General features: G+C 39.8%; 1 protein-coding gene across 6 annotated transcripts in view; it reads right to left on the reverse strand.

Annotated features, from left to right (window-relative positions):
- The window catches only part of CSMD3 (CUB and Sushi multiple domains 3), a 700,243-nt gene that overhangs the window by 262,216 nt on the left and 423,454 nt on the right, over positions 1 to 14,573 (reverse strand). For all 6 annotated transcript variants that reach the window (XR_013544184.1, XM_072999268.2, XM_072999267.2 and 3 more), the window contains 4 exons: positions 13,662 to 13,844; positions 10,773 to 11,099; positions 5,945 to 6,139; positions 2,136 to 2,274 (listed from right to left, as the gene is read on the reverse strand). Coding sequence is in view for 5 of the 6 variants with exons in the window: in XM_072999268.2 (XP_072855369.2) it covers positions 2,136 to 2,274; positions 5,945 to 6,139; positions 10,773 to 11,099; positions 13,662 to 13,844 (844 nt within the window). In the remaining variant the exon portion in view is untranslated. The remainder of the gene's footprint in view (positions 1 to 2,135; positions 2,275 to 5,944; positions 6,140 to 10,772; positions 11,100 to 13,661; positions 13,845 to 14,573) is intronic.

The following is a 14,573-nucleotide window of genomic DNA, read 5'->3' on the forward strand; positions in this document are numbered from 1 at the left end:
ATGAGCTGATTATATATGTACCTCATTCGTGCTGCTTCACTCAGACACAATAATGTATGCAATGACCAATGAATATAAAAAGTAAGATGATGTTTACATTTGATAAAACTCATGTCTAACCACAACAGTATGAAGAAAAAAATAGATTAATTATAGAATTAGGACATACGCTACCTTGGATACCATATTAAGACCTCCTCTAGGGAGAAAGGTGGAGGAGAAATCAATTAAATTAAATTAAAAATAATTAAAGATCAGAGAGAAGACAACCAGGTGGAGGATTTTGGGGGGGGGAGATGAACAAATACAGTGGTGCCTCGCATTACGAGCGCACCGTATAACGACGAATCCGCATAGCGATCCCTTTTCTGGGATCGCTAATGCGGAGGCATAGCGTCGGCCCCAATGGGCAAAACTCGCTTACCGATCTTCCATGTGGGGGGCCCGTCGGAAGGAGCCGCCGCCGCCACCGAGAGAGTGATGCGGGGCCGTGCTGGCCGGGGAGAAAAGCAGGCGGCAAGACAGGCAGGCGGAGGGAGGGAAGCGGCGCGCGCTTGTGCGTCCGCCCCCCTTTCCCTCTTCGTCCTCCTCCCCCCACACGTTCCCTCTTCCTCCTCCTCCCTCTTCTGCCACCGCCAGGGAGGAACGCAGGCAGGCAGGCAGGCAGGCAGATGGAGGAAAGGAAGTGGCGCACGCTCGTGCGTCCGCCCCCTTTCCCTCTTCCTCCTCCTCCCCCCATACTTTCCCTCTTCCTCCTCCTCCCTCTTCTGCCGCCGCTGGGGAGGAACGCAGGCAGGCAGGCAGGCAGGCAGGCAGATGGAGGAAAGGAAGTGGCGCGCGCTCGTGCGTCCGCCCCCTTTCCCTCTTCGTCCTCCTCCCCCCACACCTTCCCTCTTCCTCCTCCTCCTCTTGCCCTCGGGCGATCAGCTGTTGCCGGACGCCCGAAATGGCCGCACGCAGCGTTTTCACGCCCTCCCCTCGCTTACCGAGGGCGCGAAAATGGCTGCCGGACCCTGGAAGCATCGCTGAACTGTGAGTTTTGGGCCGATTTGGAATGCATTAAACGATGTTTAATGCATTCCAATGGCTTTTTTTGTCCCGTTCAGCGATGTTTCGCTATAGCGAAGGTTAATCCGGAACGCATTAACCTCGCTATGCGAGGCACCACTGTATGTCAGTATGAGTTATAGATGGGTATTGTGAAAAACATATTGCGGAGGACCTTGATCATAACTGCGATTTAAAGTATACAAAACAGTCAGCTTCACATTTAGAAGTAGTGCTCCTCAAAGTGATAAACTTAGCACAAACTTTTCTCACCACCATGATTTATAAGACAGCTTGCCATTTTTTCCATTGGCTCTTGATCTGAGATCCTTTCTATTGGGGATCATTAAGACTTTCTAGAAATATAAGTCCATTCTGTTCATAGACTAGCTAACCAGATGCCTACAGAAAGACTAGAATGAGGACATAAGCACAAAACTGTGCTACACAGCATTAAAAATTCAGAAACATATCACATCTGGTATTGGTGGGAGTACATAGCCATCATGGCTAGTAGTTAGTCATAGACTTTTCTTCCATCAATGATCTAATCTCATTTAAAGCTATTCAAGATGGAACCCACATCTTTTGGTAAATTCAGCAGCTTAACCATATGCTCTGTGAAGAACTACTTAGTTTTGTCTAGCCTGAGCCTACTACCATGCAGCTTCATAGGATGATTCCAGGTACTACGACTCTGGTACTACGAAAGAGGGAGGGAACATCCTTTATGCAATGTATGTGTTCTACCAGGGCACCATGACCTTCTTGCAAAAGTCTTTAGGTGGATGTCGTGAAGATTAAACCCAGAACTTTGATGATGGTGCTTGCTATGGTTCACCAACAAAGGAAAAGAAACTTGAGTTTAAAAGCTTATTCAGTTCCTCTCAATCACTGAACCGATGGGATAAAACTGGCTTACACTCCAACCGTCCTCAAAGATCTGTTGACTTTCTTACATAAATTAAGTGAGCATTATTAATGTCCATTAAAATTCATTTTCTGTTTATACAACAGTGGAAGTAAATAATCTCCAGTTTATCAGTTAAAAAAGTGGAAATATAAGGAGAAAAAGCTTTTGTCAAGACCTTTCAAATGTAATTTTGATAGAGTGTCCTGGTTCAGCTTCAATCACCCACTCACAATTCAAGGAGTCTTTATAATACCCAGGCCAGCCTGGAGAAAGGATGACTCCACTGGGAGAAGAAAAGTGTCCACCACATGGAGCTGAAAAGAGGAAAAGAACACCTTGTTACTGTCAGGCTGAAACTGCTGCACTCACTGTGATCAGAAATAAAACAAAATCACAATTGTCTTTGTAAAAAAAAAAGTACTGTACACAGTACTACATCCTTGGAAGTTATAGGCTTAATGCTGGTTTATCTTTATATTTTAACAGAGAGGAAAATATACATATATTATAGTTCTCCACTAAGATAGTATATACGGCCCTTCCTTTCCCCTACATTTTAGGGGACGTAGTGGTGCTGTGGGTTAAATCGCAGAAGCCTCTGTGCTGCAGGGTCAGAAGATCAGCAGTCGTAAGATCGAATCCACACGACGGCGTGAGCTCCCGTCGCTTGTCCCAGCTCCTGCCAACCTAGCAGTTTGAAAGCATAAATACATATAGTGGTAGCCTGTGCATATGATAGAAACCAGGAAGATACAGGCCTCAGGAAAGCTGCTAGACCCTATAACACTGCTATCAATGTCACTGGAATGTGGGCGAAGTATCATTTTTGGAACTGTGTCTTCCCCATAGTCTCTGCAACAGAGTGGAAAAGAATAAACCCCTACCATTGGTGGCTATATGAGGATGACCCAGTTAAGCTTTAGCTCATCAAAATACAGTGTTGCCTCGCTTGACAAAGATAATCCGTTCCAGCGAAATCGCTGTAGAGCGAAATCCTCATCAAGCGAAATAAAAAAGCCTATTGAAACGCACTGAAAACCGTTCAATGCGTTCCAATGGGCAAAATACCTGCTCGTCCAGTGAAGATCCTCCATAGGGCGGCCATTTTTGGGTGCCTGTGCAGCAAAAAATGCCTCCTAAAAACAGCGGGGAGCCATTTTGAGCAGCCGGCGGCCATTTCGAAAACCTGACGATCAGCTGTTTTGATTGTCATAATGCGAAGAATCAGTTCCCGAAGCAGGGAATCGATCGTTGGGAAGCGAAAAAAGCCCATTAAAACATCGTTTTGCGATCACAATTGCGATCGCAAAAACATCGTTGTGAAGCGGATTCGTCATCAAGCGAGGTAATCATTAAGCGGGGCACCACAGTATTCAAACAGGTGGGCAGAGCAAATAAGTTATACTTTTTTGGAAATTATAATTAGTTTTATGGGAGTTAAGATATGCTCAATCAGAAAGGCAATTTCTTTGGTGTAATATCACCATATCATTAAATTGTAAGATTAATTTCCAAAACTGTTAATTCCTTCAGACGTATACATTATCAAGGTATGTTTTATATATGTTCAGAAGCGCTATCCACTTGGGCGATATTCAACACATGAATAAATATATTTGCCATTAGTTTTAAGATGACAACATCTTTTGTTGAACACACTTGGGAAATTGTTGCCTTCTTTGTTGGTATGATAGGAGGTCCAAACAAGACAATTGATGTGGCATATATAGCAAAATAAAAGCAAAAATGGAAACCACAGTATTTCAGCACCTTAAAGATCATCATATTTATTTCAATGTAAGCTTTTGTGGATAACAAACCATTTTCTCAGATGCATAATATAATAGTTAGGCCAGAGGTTAATATAAACAGAGAACATGGTAATGGGTTGGGTGTCAGCTGAGATGGGAAAGAAGTAATGAACTTTCAAAGTGTCAATGGAATTATTAACACAGGCAATGAACATTCAAAGTGCTAATTATGTAAATATCTTGCTAAGAGAAGAAACAATAAGCTCATCGGTCCATTGATGAGCCTAGCATTATTAAAGTGTATATGGAGCTGTTTTCCTGAGCCTGGTGCTCAATCCAATGTGTTGGTGCCAACACAGGTGCTGATAAGTATTCCAGGCATTGAAGGCTTGGAAGGTGTGTGTATGACATTGGGTGTTTGAACTCATGTGGATTACAATTGAGAAGGATCTTGGTAGCTAGCTCTCTCAGACGAGCTACAGCATTGACTAGAGGGAGAATTGCTGTGGCTATGGTATAAAGAGGAATGTTTGGTGATTCTGAGAACTGGACCAGTCTCCCTTTCAAGCAGGTCCTCCCATTTAGTGGCTACATCATCCCTATTACAACTCCTCTGATATAGAAAATTGGGAAGTCAGGTCAATGGCTGTGGTAGATCCACAAGAGAATGGCCTGGAGGCAAGGAGACCAGAGGACTCATGAGCAGGGATAACCACAGTAGTCACCTTTGTCTTCTTGTTTCTTGTTTCTCCTTGTTCTCAACCTTCTCTTCTTACTTCAGCAAACAGGAGGAACAGAATTATACTTGATGATGTTAGCAGAGGGAAGCTGATTGAACATAGGTGTTAAGGCTGCTGCTGCTGCTGGCACTGATTTTGATGTTGAAGTTCTTTGATGTTGATCTGCAAAGCTGATCTATCAGAAGTGTACCTTGTACAAAAGTTCCCTAAAGCAGAAAGACGCACTGCAGCACCCTAGTTCAAGACTAGGAAACTCTTCTCCCAAACACGAGTTCAAGATGTCAATTACACATGGCAGGTTTGCAAAGAAATTGACATTGCTTACACTTCACTACATGGCCTCTTCTAGCCAAAGGGATTGTGGGAATGCCCACAATGCATGCAGAACCATACTCCTCCTTCAGATATATTTCTTTAGAAAAGCCTTGAAGACCATTTGTTCTTCTGGTATGGAAGTGAAAAAAGGCGAAACCCAAAAGCTATGTAGGGAATACCTAGGCCTAACTGAGGAACCAGCAAATGATCAGAAATGCCAAGTTAAAGGGGAAAACAAAAAGAGTGGTCAGAACAGTTTTCCAAAGGTCAAGTAAATAGACAGATTCCCCTTTATATTTAACTTCTACAGCCTACACATAGATTAAAATCCTCTTGTGTAGCTACCCAAATGGCATAATTTTGGAGGCTAATTAGAGGAAAGTTAAGAAATAACTATAGACACCATCAGTCGCACACTAAACCACACACCTGAGCATATAACAGAAAATATCTACAGTGATTTCTCAGCTTTAGGAAATCTGCCTCTGAAACTTACACAGGTGCAACTAGGCAAGAAGATTTTGGCGTATGTAGGATGCATATATTTCCCATAGGATGACATTAAAAAAACCACCACATACTCGAGAAATTGGCCATTAGAAAGATTAGATAATGGACATGATACATTTTATTGTTTTGTTCTAATTACTATTTTAACAGGCATGTTTTATCTGTATTCTGTTTTGAAATGATAATTAATTTACTTGTGATTTAATATTTGAACTCATTTCTTTCCATCAGTTATAGCACCTTGGATGCTAGTTTGGAGAGCCTCGTGACACAGTGGTTAAACTGCTGTACTGCAGCCAAAACTGTGCTCACGACCTGGGGTTCAATCTGAGGTAGCCGGCTCAAGGTTGACTCAGCCTTCTATCCTTCCGAGGTCGGTAAAATGAGTACCCAGCTTGCTGGGGGAGGGGGGCAATATGTAGCCTGCATAACTAACTTGTAAACTGCCCAGAGAGTGCTTGAAGTGCTATGGGGTGGTATATAAGCAGCATGCTTTGCTTTGCCTTTTGGGAGAAAGGAAGGATATGAATTAAATAAATAACAATAACATAAATCAGGATAGATACTGTAAAAGCAAATGAACACACTAGCTAGGCCATCAGCTCAATATTACTACTCTAACAATATAGGAAAAATCTCTTTTGAACCACTGAAGATATTCAACATACCTCCGCACTTTGGGATAGGTCCACTCCACATAACTTTCCCATCCATCAACACACATGTAATTGTTTCAGTTCCTTGAGTTTTAATAAAACCTTCTTCACATATGACAGATATTGAACTTCCCAGCTGAAAGTTGTCACCAAACCGACGTGCATTGATTGGTATACCAGGATCAGGACACTCATTGTGTCCAAATGCTTTAAAACAAAAAGAACAAAAAGGGAAACAGGTTATAATAAAATACTTATGTTTCCAAATCACATCATATCAAACTGACTTACAAATACTGTACATGTTTGAACTATAATCAGTTCAGAACTTTTACAGTTCATAGATCTTGACCTTAATGCATTTCCTTTGATCAAATCATTGGTGAATTCAAGCACCTGGTTTAGATAAAGCATATATATCGCAAGTTGGGGGGGGCTACATTCTTGTATTATTAATGTGATTTTTCTTACCATTATGAACAATAGATTACAAAGTGAAAAGTAACAGATATAAAGATATATATTTTACTGTCCCATTAACAAAGCCAAGACTAATGTGAGTTGGCAGGGACTTCATTAGAATGAACAGCAAAATAATGTATCCTTTTGATTCTTTAAGAAAGTTTGCAAAATATTTGCCATTGATATCTTTCTTTTCTTTCCCTTTGTGCCTAGATGTCTATGAGTAACAACTTCCCCACTGATATAGCTAAGAGACTTGGAAGCAATAAAAAGTTGTTGAAAAATGTATATTTGTGACAGTTCATTAGTTTTAAAATCAGTGGTTATTTCTGGCTCTGAAAGTTTTAGGTACCTCCCTCCCGTTGCTCTAAACAACAGTCACTACATCTTAAGAAACATTTGTTGATCAAAAAGTATACTTCTCCCTCCTAGAGGAATTGTGCTTCTTAGCAAGTTATATCAGTAAAAAGTTTTAATCAAGAGGAAACTGTATGGCATGGCATTGTCTACACAAACTGATTGTTCAAGGGGAATCACATTGCAATAAATAAAGCAGTATAATGCAACATTTATTAGTCTGAGATGTCAAATGTCTTTTAAATAAAATAAAAGCAAGCAAACAAAAAAATAACAAAAGCCGGAATGATGCAGTATAATTTATGAAATAAAGGGAGTGGATAAAATACTGTTGATTTTTATAGTGCACAGTCTTACGAAGAAATTATGTCAGAAATCAAAGGACTGAATCCAAAGTTCTGTGAGCTTTGATTTCTTCACATACCACAATGCAGTTCCCTTACTTAGAGGACCTGGTGGCACAGTGGTTAAACTGCAGTACTGCCGCCAAAACTCTGCTTACAACCTGAGTTCAATCCTAGGCAGCCAGCTCAAGGTTGACTCAGGCTTCCTACTTTCCAAGGTCAGTAAATTGAGTACCCAGCTTGATGATGGCAGGGGAGACAATGAGTAGCCTGCACTATCAAATTGTAAACCACCCAAAGAGTGCTTTAAGAATTGTGGGGCGTTATATAAGCAGCACATTTTGTTTGTTTGTTTGTTTGCAGGATGAGTAAAAGTTTACTACCGCCCAGCGCCTGTTTGGATCATCATCTGATCCAGATTTCAGGTTGTTGTTGTTTTTAAAGTAATCTCTAGCCCCTATGAAGGAAAAATATAAGGTGGAGTCTGTGGTCAATGGTTCGACCTACTGTTTGTGAGAAACAATCTTTCATGCAAGATCAGCCAATGAATGAAGCCATCCAGAGCTTCAAGGGAAACTGCTGCCATGCTGAGAACAGTTGTTCTTCTCTCTGTAGCCGAAATCTGTTTGCAGAGGGCCCTGCACTATTTTTGATGCAAACAGAGTAGTCCACTGAAAGCAATTAACCTACAACAAAGAATACTGGCTGAGGAATTAAGGGAGCCATCATCCAAAAATAAGACTTTTCAAAGTTCTGACATTATGTGTATTACTGTATTTCCTGCTTTGGCAGGTATTTGGGCTTGATGGCCTTTGCAGCTCTGTAATTATGTACATCTATGGGGCTACATGCTATGGCCTTCCAGAGACAGCAAATTCCTGTTTATTTCCCACAGGCTCCTGGGAGCTTAGCTGGGTACTGACTGGCCTATGGAAAGGTTCGTCTGGATAAGGTAAAGCACGGGGTTACACATTTTTTAAAAGATTGTGCTTGTTGTTATTTTTGTTCTTATCATTATTTATTTACTGGTATAGGAAAGGTACTTGGCTGTTTACACTGATCCCCTTCTCCCTTCTATTCTTAAAATGGTAGGTTTGAGAGGAAAGTAATGAATGACCCAAGGGCCTGATGCTTTGTGACTGAACAGGATATGAATTTATGTCCCTGTGTTCCAAAAGCAACATTCAAACCATGACACTGTAGAATGGCTCCATCATATCCATAGTTACTCTGTAAATGATGCCAAGGTAGGAATATATTGGTCCATCCTATTGCACAGCAACACCAGTATAGTGTAACTGGCATCACCATCATCAGTGGATTGTTACTAATTAATAAGTTGCTGCTTTCATTCAGGATTCAAACAACTTTGTTGCTCTATTCAGTTGAATATTTACATTTCAGTAATCAGATTTGCAGTATTGCTCAAGAAATGTGCAAAAAAAAAACCCAGGAAATTTGATGCAAATTGGTGTCTTAAATAAGGATTGTTCATTCTAGTTTCTTTCTCTTTTTTTTTGTAAGTTAAGTTCAATTAAACAAGATGACAAACATTCATAGGGTCAATCTATCAATCACCTCAACATACATTTCAATTTTTTACAATACTTCACTTTATGTTTCAAAGAAAATTGAATTCAAAATATGAAATGTTACTAACTTCAATAGGATGCGAAGTATAAAAACAAAGACATTATGCTCAAAATTTATTTACAAAGCATACTAGGAAGAGAAAAACCTTATCGTTATTTAATTTAACATTTACCATTGCAAAATGTGAAAAGCAAAAAGCAAAATCACTAATGACAAACAAGCAGTTTTATATAATAATCTGCTGTGATGTACGTCACAGCTAATTTAACTTTAATGTTCTTCAATTACGTTTTGCAGCTTATTAGTGACACCACCAATGTCACTTCAGAAGAAAATAAACTTATATTATCATTAACTGCTTGAGCTCAGTGGATTTCTTGTTGCTGTTTCTGGACCAACCTAATGACTAATGTTATTTCAAAAAGGAGAATATAAAGAGACATCTCCCTCTTTGCCATGTTTACAAAACAATGATACATTAAAATACCAGTTTTATAAGTGTCAGATAAAATATAGTAACCCTGGAGGGGGAAATACCCTTGAGCAGAAAGCAGGTATTCATCTTGCACCATTTTTATTTGATGCAATAATCATATTACAAAGCAACACTGCAGGAAAGCAAATTTAAACTATCAAAAAATATTATAATATGCTTCACTTGACACTGAAAGTTTCGTATGGAGAAGAAGATGAGATAAAACCAGTTCCCTTGGGGTTCAGAAAAAAAGAAGCAGCATGTGCTTTATTCTTGGATAATAGTAGATTGTCCAAGGATTTATCAGGTGAAACTGATCCCTCCAGGAGCTATCACAGTTTAAGTGTTGCAAAAAAATTAATTAAAATAAAATAAAATAAGTACAGCAGTGTTTTAGGCTACAAGATATTGCATCCTTAGATGTGGGACTTATTGCTTCGTGGAATATGTCAGAGGCTCTACTTTGCCTTGAACCATGATTCTTCAAACAAAAAGAGGAATGAAACAGAATGGGATAGGTCTGGGGGAAAGGGGAGTCTGGAATGCATTATTTTTTATTAGGAGATAATAAGGAGTAAAGAACGCAGTAGTAGCTGCTATGGGCATTAACTGGAGCCCAAATTATATGGATAAACATCTGGATGGCATTCAGTGCCCTGAGTCATCTTTTTAAACTTATGGTATGTCCAAAGATCTTTTTAAACGTATGTCCAAAGATTCCCGCATGGCGGGGGGTTGGACTGGATGGCCTTAGTGGTCTCTTCCAACTCTATGACTCTATCCAACCCTACCTTCCCCTCAAACAATGATAAAGGATTTATTTGTCCTTCGTTTGTTGTTTTAAGAACAGAAGAATAATAACTATGGCTTGCAGTTTTACTCAGAGAGTCACAAAACTATTTTTATATGATGTAAGAGCCATTCAGGTTTGTTGTTTTTTAGCAAGTGGTTCTGTGAGTAGCAAAGTAGGCACTAAGATTGCATTAACATTTATTTTATCACATTTTTATTCTACCTTCTCATTTCAAAACAAAACAAAACAATCCACCTAGAAGCAGCAAGAATGGGAGGTGACTGCAGCTCTGAGGGGGATGTCTCCACAATTAAGGTGCAACACAAGAGTAACCCCCCCTCCTGTGTACCCCTTAAGCAGGCTTCTCCATGTTTTTTAACTAACTTTTTTTAAAAAGAGATTCTTTGTGACATCTAAGTAACTCAGATGTATGCATAAAAACACATAGACCATAAGAATATGATAAAAATAAATTCATGTAGAGACTACTTTAGGTAAGATTTTGAAAAAATGGACATGTGTGATGGCCTCCACAGCAATGCACAACATTAGGCCACCTAAGTAACATCCTTCCACATGTGATTCACTTTGCAAATCCATCAGGTTTTTCTATGCCTTTACAACAAAAGGACAAAGCCTTAGAGCTAAGCAGTCAAAAGAAAAAGAGGAACATTTGCATGCAGTGACAATGAAGTACATACATGGAGGAAACAAAGTTGCTATAATCAATGTGTATCAAAAAAGTAACTACCAGAAGATCAGTAAAAAAAATGCCTTGTGTGTGAATTGCAGACTACGAATTAGAAAGTTACTCACTGTTATATGTGATGTTAAATCCTCGACCTGACATGGAATGGTCAGCTTGAAATTCCAGACGCAAAATATGACTGTTGCTTGTCAGGTGGGAGGGCACTTCAGCTCCTGTGAACGTGCCAAGTATTGGAGAATCAGGAGAATCGCCGTCTTTGATTGCAAGGAAATCAAACTGAGATTCCAGGTCAAAATCATTGAAGGAGAGATGAATTCGGCTTCCAGGGTCTGAGATGATTGTCCAGATGCAGTTCAAATTATTCCCATATCCTTCTGGGTAGTCGGGAGAAAGAACAGTTCCCATTGGTGCCGTGAAATTGGAAAGGCAGGGAACTGTCAAAAGTAGGAAAGAAATTGTAAGTGATCAGAAGATATTCTGAAGTTCATCTTGTATTCATGTCCCAATAGCAATCATGATCTTGAATTTCTTGTCCTAGCTAATGACCCCTATCATGGAAACCATAAAACCCCAGAGGTCTGTGATCATGTGGGACCACTTCCTTAAGGAAAAGTAATCAAGCCTTTAGATGCCACTCCATCTCACTGCTAAGGGATGGAAGGAACATATTTTCCTCCCTATCTGGTTGCTTGGAAACAACCAGCTTAATTTTTGCTCCTACTGGCAGGAAATCAGAACAATCACAAAGTGGCAAGTGTCCTCTGAATGCTTGTTGTTCTCCACACAGCATGTTGGAGCATACCCTGTCCTCCTTTTATTTTATTTTATTTTATTGAATCAGGAAAGGCTGGTCCAGTTGCCTACCTTAGGGACTAAACAGGAATTTTGGAATGGCCAGGTTAGGACTGAAAAATACAGCCTGCAAAAGGTCAACGAGGACCGGTGATCACTGCACACAAAAGACCAGCTAACGACACCCATCAATCAGAGTGACAGATAATCTCTCCTCCTTATCACAACAATAGACACACAACAAAAACACACTGGTCACCATAATCATCCATCTCCTGAAAAGGACAAAAAGCTGATCCAACAGCTATAAATACTCAACTCCCAAACAAACTGCACCAGAGCACAGAGTGCTACTCTTGTCCTCTGAAGATGCCGGCCACAGAGACTGGTGAAACGTTAGGAAGAACAACCTTCAGAACATGGCCAAAGAGCCCAAAAAAACCACAACAACCATTAGGGATGGGGCTTTTTTGAAAACTGGTTTATAGACAAGGTGCTCCACCCTATAGCAATTCAAACTGTGGATTTCCCATCCCTCTTTATAAATTTAAATTTCTCAGACTGTTCACAGACCTCATCTCTGCAGGTCATTGTACCCAACAAAACTGTGCTCATTTTCAAGACCATCGCTGTTTCAGGTGTCTTCATTCCTTGTCAATAAATGGGGAATGCTAACCCCTCCTGCTCATGCCTTACTTAAAATCATGTTTAATATGCTGTGACAAGCTTTGCTTAAGAAAAGAGACCGGGAGACCCTGTTTCTTTATTAGATAGCTTTGCTAGATGTAAATATTTTCAGATGTGTTTTTTTCAGGCCTATTGTTCTCTCAATGCTTTAGGTCTGTAGCAACAAAACCTTTTCCTAAATGGACAACTTGTAGCTAGTTTGAGGTAGGTATCTTTTTTTCTCAGCTGCAAAACCAATAAAGAGTCACCAACAAATTAACTATCTTATTTGCTAGTACTAATGTCCTCCTTTTTCAGTCTGCAAGGATACCTGCTAACAGCAGACCTTAGAGGAAAATGGAGCAGTTATGGTAGACTGAAATTACAGTAAGCCTTGTGATTTATCCATAGCTAACTCCCCTTAATCTTACCATACTACTTATTTTGCCCTCCAGGGAACTGTTCAAATGAACAATTTCTTACTGAGCACATTACGGGTTACAAGGTCAGTGTTGCCATGATAATTTGTAGTTAACAAATCAGCACAAGAATGGTATTAAGCTCAAACGGTTTTCCAGCTTTACTAGTTAGCCACACAATGTTTCATATTTAAGACTGCTATTTCACTAACATTAATGTAATGGATAACCATTTTGTCACAATTAGGTGTGCATTTGTGTATGTGTTTATTAAAATACTCTATAAAATATTCTAGAGATTGCTGAATATATTTTATATTTCTTCACTACAACCTATACATCACAATATATATCAAAAGTGGTCTATTTTCTGCATTATATTTATATGGATAGCAAAACTATCTATTTGCATGCTTATGTACATATTAAAAGATATTCATGTATAATGAATGGGAGGAGATTTGTAAATAATTTAAATGCCCTTGATTGCAACTTCACAAAATACAGTAAGCTGCTTTAAACCAGGGCATAACAAAGATAAATTATACACTTAAAATACCCCGGAGTTGTTACAGTATCGAAATACTACGTGAAGGAACCCGACAGCCCCAAACACAACAATCATTTTCTAGATGAAGCGAAACATTATTTATTTATATGGAAACACAGGTTGAAAATATCGTTTCATGATAGCATTCTGCAGTAAATGACAAGGAAACAAGAAACCATTTTTATTGATATGTTTCATTTCAGGCTTATTCCGTTGTTGTAAATAAAGATGTTGAATCAACATGTGAAGAAGTAGAGTATTCTAACCTTACCTGTCCTGTTCCATTACCCTCTACATGTGAGGCGCAACAAGTCTGAGGAGAAAAAAAATAACTTCTGCTGTCTGTGAGACCTTTCCACCTGATTAAGAATATTAGAAAGATCAAGGTTCCAGCTCCTGTAAAACACCTCCATAGTTAGCAAGTCTCTCCACCTCAGAAATTTCCGGTCTTAGACACTGAAAGAGGCTGGGCCACTGCACACTGTCTCCTCACACGTTGATCCAACAACATGCAATTCACAGCCAAATAGGGTATTAAGAATCATTCAAGCAAGTAACATTTTACTCACATATGCAGATTGGTATGTTTGCGGACCACTGGTTATTCTCTTGACAAACAATCGATTTTTCTCCAATCAATTCAAATCCAAATTGACACTCAAACCTTAGCACATCACGATTGGAAAATCCATCTCCCTCTCTAATGCCATATAATGGAGTACCTGGATCACCACAGCTTTCTTTTTCAATCTCTATGGAAAAACAAATTCACAATTTACTGTCCAAGGCACAAATTAAAGGATCAACATAAATTCTTCCAGATATAAAGGCATTGGAGAGACTGAGAATATCAACTTCTTACATCCAAAATTGTTAATCTATTGTGTTTAAATTGATGGGCCTGAGATGACACTTTTCTAAATTCATCACTCTGCCACAGGCAAAACTTTCATAGCCTGGACTTTCATTCAAGGTCAACATATGTTGAGAGGTAATGTGACATGGTGGCGCTGCGGGCTAAACTGCAGAAGCCTCTGTGCTGCAAGGTCAGAAGACCAAGCAGTTGTAAGATCGAATCCACACGATGGAGTGAGCACCCGTCGCTTGTCCCAGCTCCTGCCAACCTAGCAGTTCGAAAGCATGTAAATGCGAGTAGATAAATAGGTACCAACACGGTGGGAAGGTAATGGCGTTCTGTGTCTAGTCACATTGGCCATGTGACCACGGAAACTCTCTATGGACAAATGCTGGCTCTATGGCTTGGAAACAGGGATGAGCACCACACCCTAGAGTCAGACACGACTGGACTAAATTTCAAGAGGAACCTTTACCTTTACCTTAATGTGACTAGGGAGTTGGCAGCTAACTAATAACATACTATGTTCCTCTGACATTTTGTATGTGCATGTGTGTGTGCATGTGTGTGCATGTGTGTGTACACATGCACTCGTGTGTGTGTGTGTGTGTGTGTGTGTGTGTGT

Source organism: Pogona vitticeps, chromosome 4 (genome assembly GCF_051106095.1).
Source record: "Pogona vitticeps strain Pit_001003342236 chromosome 4, PviZW2.1, whole genome shotgun sequence".
Taxonomy (NCBI): domain Eukaryota; kingdom Metazoa; phylum Chordata; class Lepidosauria; order Squamata; family Agamidae; genus Pogona; species Pogona vitticeps.